The sequence below is a fragment of the Babylonia areolata genome, chromosome 8 (assembly GCF_041734735.1).
Source record: "Babylonia areolata isolate BAREFJ2019XMU chromosome 8, ASM4173473v1, whole genome shotgun sequence".
Lineage (NCBI taxonomy): Eukaryota > Metazoa > Mollusca > Gastropoda > Neogastropoda > Buccinidae > Babylonia > Babylonia areolata.
The window spans coordinates 28,160,162-28,165,161 of NC_134883.1; the positions used below are offsets into that span (position 1 = coordinate 28,160,162).

Consider the following 5,000-nt stretch of genomic DNA (forward strand, 5'->3'; position numbering starts at 1 on the left):
TGCTGCACACGGGACCTCGGTTTATCGTCTCATCCGAATGACTAGCGTCCAGACCACCACTCAAGGTCTAGTGGAGGGGGAGAAAATATCGGTGGCTGAACCGTGATTCGAACCAGCGCACTCAGATTCTCTCGCTTCCAAGGCGGACGCGTTACCTCTAGGGCATGTGTGTGTGTGTGTGTGTGTGTGTGTGTGTGTCGCACAAGAGATGGTTCCATCAACACATAAAAGACTGGATGGAACCGGGACAGATGAAAAGTGTGGCATTTCTTTCTTCCATTTTGTTGTTGTCAAATACATTCGCAGTATCGTTCCCAACAGCTGTTGTCAGTGACATCATACCCTAAGTTTCATGCCCTTCCCCATTGTCTTTTCTGATTTGCACAGGTCTCTGGAGCTTTTCTGTTTTCTGTAGCAGTCATGCCCAACTTACAGACCCCCCCCCCCCCCCCTTTTTCCTGACATTACCTTGAAATTAAAATACCTGTGACCCGAGCACCATGTAAAACTTTAAACATCAAGATAAGTCTTGTGTGTGGCTTCATGACTATCCTCTGTGTGTGTATGTGTGCTGGGACACTTACAGAAAATATTTTCCCTTGAAATTATGTTGAACAAACTTGTCATGACCCCACTGGTGCAGACTGGTGTCTAATTCCTTTCCAAAAAACAGCAACAAAAAACAAAAAAAAAAACAACCCAAAAAACCCCCTCTGCTTAGGCAGAGAAATTGAAAGTAGTTGCTGCTATCAGCCATCTTCAAAGCCCGCAACCAGTGCATCCAAGCAGCTAAGGTTTTTCACATTTCTTTTCCTTCTTTCGATCAATTAATTCTGTATAATTCTCTATTGTTGCACGTTGTGTAATGTCTTAAAGCATGTCACCGGAACATCTCACTCATTTGGCAATCAGGCTAAAAAAAAAAAAAAAAAGACAAAAGACAAAACCAAAACAAACTGACCAAGGATTTTCGTCGTGAGCGACGACTGAGCTGGCCGTCAGGGCTGAGGGAGATGGAGGAGCGGGCCAGGAAGTTTTCTGGCAGTCGTATATCGGCCGGCAGTGACAGGCGCTTGGTCACCTCCTGTACACACACCGTCACGTATCATCAACAGAGTGACCAAAAAAAACAATAAACAAAACAAACCAATCCCCCCCCCCCCTCCCCCCCGACACCCCCACAAAAAACAAACAAACAAAAAAACAACAACCACCACCTCGCTCCTCTGCCTGTGTCTGTCGTCATCCGTGTGCAATGACTGCACATTTGGTGATGTCTGTGAGAGGTAGAAAGAAACTCAAAAGACTCAAGTCTTCAAAAACTTTACCACTCTAGGATGAAGATTTTAGGCATTGCCAAGTCTTCCCACTCTGTCCCTGTGTCAACAACAACTATAACAATAACTACAAGAAAAACAACAATAACAATGATAACAATACTAATAATGATGATAATAATAATAATATCAATAAAGATGATAAAACGAACACACAAATAAAAAGCCTTCACATAAACAAACAAAACCCCCCAAAACAAAACAAAAAACCCCAACCCAAACACACACACACACACAAAAGCAAAACCAAAAGAAAAGAAATATGATGCGCACTGTCACACATGAACAGCTACAGACAAGATGTGCTTAACCCTTTCACCGCCAGTCAATTTAGAGTGCACAATTCCTTTGTTATATAAACAAAGAAAATATGGTGTCCAAGAATAACTGGGATTCCCCAGAAAATATGGCCTATCCTAGCACTGAACATAAAGAGCAGTATGTTCATGGATAACAGACCCATGATCTGGTCACCCTTCAGTGACATGGGTCCTCTACCTAGCTGCAGCATTAATGAGAGTTTGGCAGTGAAAGGGTTTTAATGCAAAGTAGAAAACAAGAGAGGCAAGGCCTTCAAGACTCACTTGTGATAAATTAAGTCCCATTGCATTAATTACAGAGTAAATTCCCTTTTTTACTATCTGCACCAAAACGTTAGCAAAATAAATAAAAATTCCATGCTTAGCAAAAGAAGTTCCTGTTTGAACAAAAAATGATAATAATGACTGCTCTTGTTGTTGTGTCAGAATATGAGATCAAAGTGCCAAATTTAGAGAATACAAAAAATATAAATATAACAGTAAATGCAGTTTGCATATAATTAGGCTTCTTTTTATTATTTTTTTTGTGCCCATCCCAGAGGTGCAATATTGTTTTAAACAAGATGACTGGAAAGAACTGAATTTTTCCTATTTTTATGCCTAATTTGGTGTCAACTGACAAAGTATTTGCAGAGAAAATGTCAATGTTAAAGTTTACCACGGACACACAGACACACGGACACACACACACACAGACAACCGAACACCGGGTTAAAACATAGACTCACTTTGTTTACACAAGTGAGTCAATGAAGCATGAGCAATAATGTACAGACCACACTGTCACACATGAACAGCTACAGACAAGATAAATTTTAATGCCAAGTCGAAAATGAATAATTCATAGACATGAACAAAAAGCCTGCACACTGTAGAAAACCACATGTTAAGATGGTGAACATGAAAGCAATAAACATCAAAAGTCATAACTACATCATCTCACCCACATGACTGAAAGCATGTATTGTAACACTGAAATCTCCTGTAGCTCTCTCCTGGATTTTATGTAAACTCCTTCCTTTTTTGCTCCATAACTTAAAAAACAACAACAACATATATACAGTCTACAGAAGCATGAAATGAGATCATAAGGCCATTTTGAGTAAAACAACAAGTGGCTGACATCCAAAAAATTCAATATATCTGTTTTCATCTCCTGTAAGAAACTATTCTTATCTTCCATCTCTCTCTCTCTCTCTCACTCACTCACTCTCTTCACTTCACCTTCTCTCTCTCCCCAGACAATTGTAAAGACAATGTCAGACTTGTACGATCACATAAAGGCTTTACAGTTTTTGCATGTATGTATTTGGCATGGCTGGATAACAGTCTTGTTCCGCCCCCCAACCCCCACCCCCATAGCATTCTCGATAACACACACACAACCACACACACACAGACATAAAGTATGCACACACCTAAACAAAAAAAGTGTTTAAACAGTCTGAAAAAAGATCCTTCACATTTTCTTTGCACACACACACACACACGCAATAAACCAGTACCTGAGCCTGAGGCCTGGAGGCTGTGGCGTCTAAAAAGCACCACAGTAAAACAACAACAACAACAACAACAACAACCTCACGCAGTTCACGTTTCTTGCCAGCCACTCACCTCGCTGAGCCTGCGCTGCTTGCCGCGGTAGCGGACAGGGGACATGGTGGCCTTCTTCTCGCCGGCGCTGCCATGGCCCTCATCCCCCTCCCCGTCCAGCCCAATGCGGGGGTTCTCGTGCACCACGCCTGCAACACGGCATCATGACATGGCCCTCAACAACAGCGCTACAGGTAAAAAAAAAATAACAACAACACCCTCATGCCTCATCAAAGGTTTTCATCACATGGCCCTCAACAACAGGACTACAGGGAAAAAAACCCAACACCCTCATCATGCCTCATCACAGGTTTTCATCACATGGCCCACAAGTGAAAAAAACTCCACACCCTCATACCTCATCACAGGGTTTCATCACATGGCCCACAGGTAAAAAAACCCACACCCTCATCACAAGTTTTCATCACATGACCCTCAACAACAGCGCTACAGATAAAAACCCTACACCCTCATGCCTCATCACAGGTTTTTATCACACGGCCCTCAACAACAGCGCTACAGGTAAAAACCCTACACCCTCATGCCTCATCACAGGTTTTTATCACACGGCCCTCAACAACAGCACTACAGATAAAAACCCTACACCCTCATGCCTCATCACAGGTTTTCATCACATGGCCCTCAACAACAGTGCTACAGGTAAAAACCCCACACCCTCATGCTCCATCACAGGTTTTTATCACACGGCCCTCAACAACAGTGTTACATGTAAAAACCCCACACCCTCATGCTCCATCACAGGTTTTCATCACACGGCCCTCAACAACAGCGCTACAGGTAAAAACCCCACACCCTCATGCTCCATCACAGGTTTTCATCACATGGCCCTCAACAACAGCGCTACAGGTAAAAACCCCACACCCTCATGCCTCATCACAGGTTTTCATCACATGGCCCTCAACAACAGCGCTACAGGAAAAAAACCCACACCCTCATGCTCCATCACAGGTTTTTATCACATGGCCCTCAACAACAGCGCTACAGGTAAAAAAGAGCCAACACCTTCATCACAGGTTTTCAGCTTCCGCTTCTGAAAGAGGCGTCACTACATTTGAACAAATACACACACACACACACGCACACACACACACACGCACACACACACACACACACACACTACACCACATCTGCTTGACTGATACCTGACCAGCAGCGTAACACGATGCACTTGTCAGGCCAGGCAAAAATATGTGTTTCCTATCAGAGTGGATTTCTTCTACAGAATTTTGCCACAGGACAAAAACATGTTGCCTGCCAAGGTTGTTATTCCCCCCCCCCCCCCCCCCCCCCAGCACCAAGTGCATGCTGCACACACAGACCACAGTCAATCACCTCATCCGGAACGACTAGATGCTTGGTCTGATTTTCCAGTCAATCTTTGGGAGAAATGGTGAGATCAGGATTCAAACCCAGATCCGTCATTGACACTGTACTGGCAGATAAACATCACCCTGTGCTCTGCCCTCCCAGCCCCCCCCCCCCCCCCCCCCCGCCCCACTCCCCCACACTTCCCACCTCTCAGCCCACCCACCCCACCCCCCAAGCAATCCCTCCTCCCACCCTCCCAGAGCCTTTACACAAACTCTTCACTTGTCATCCTTGGGCAAAACATCCATGAGTGAGGAAGAGGAGGATGGGTGGGGGAAGAACAGTAGAATGCTTGATAATGATCAAGTCAAACATATTCTTCAGGACTTGACTGGCCCTATAAACATGGTTTTTTAAAGCC

At 44.1% G+C, this 5,000-nt stretch overlaps 1 protein-coding gene across 1 annotated transcript in view; it reads right to left on the reverse strand.

Moving 5' to 3' along the window:
- The window catches only part of LOC143285123 (cyclin-dependent kinase 17-like), a 48,079-nt gene that overhangs the window by 15,225 nt on the left and 27,854 nt on the right, over nucleotides 1-5,000 (reverse strand). The window contains exons 2-3 of the mRNA XM_076592344.1: nucleotides 3,272-3,399; nucleotides 962-1,084 (exon numbers count right to left, since the gene is read on the reverse strand). Of these exons, the coding sequence (XP_076448459.1) occupies nucleotides 962-1,084; nucleotides 3,272-3,399 (251 nt within the window). The remainder of the gene's footprint in view (nucleotides 1-961; nucleotides 1,085-3,271; nucleotides 3,400-5,000) is intronic.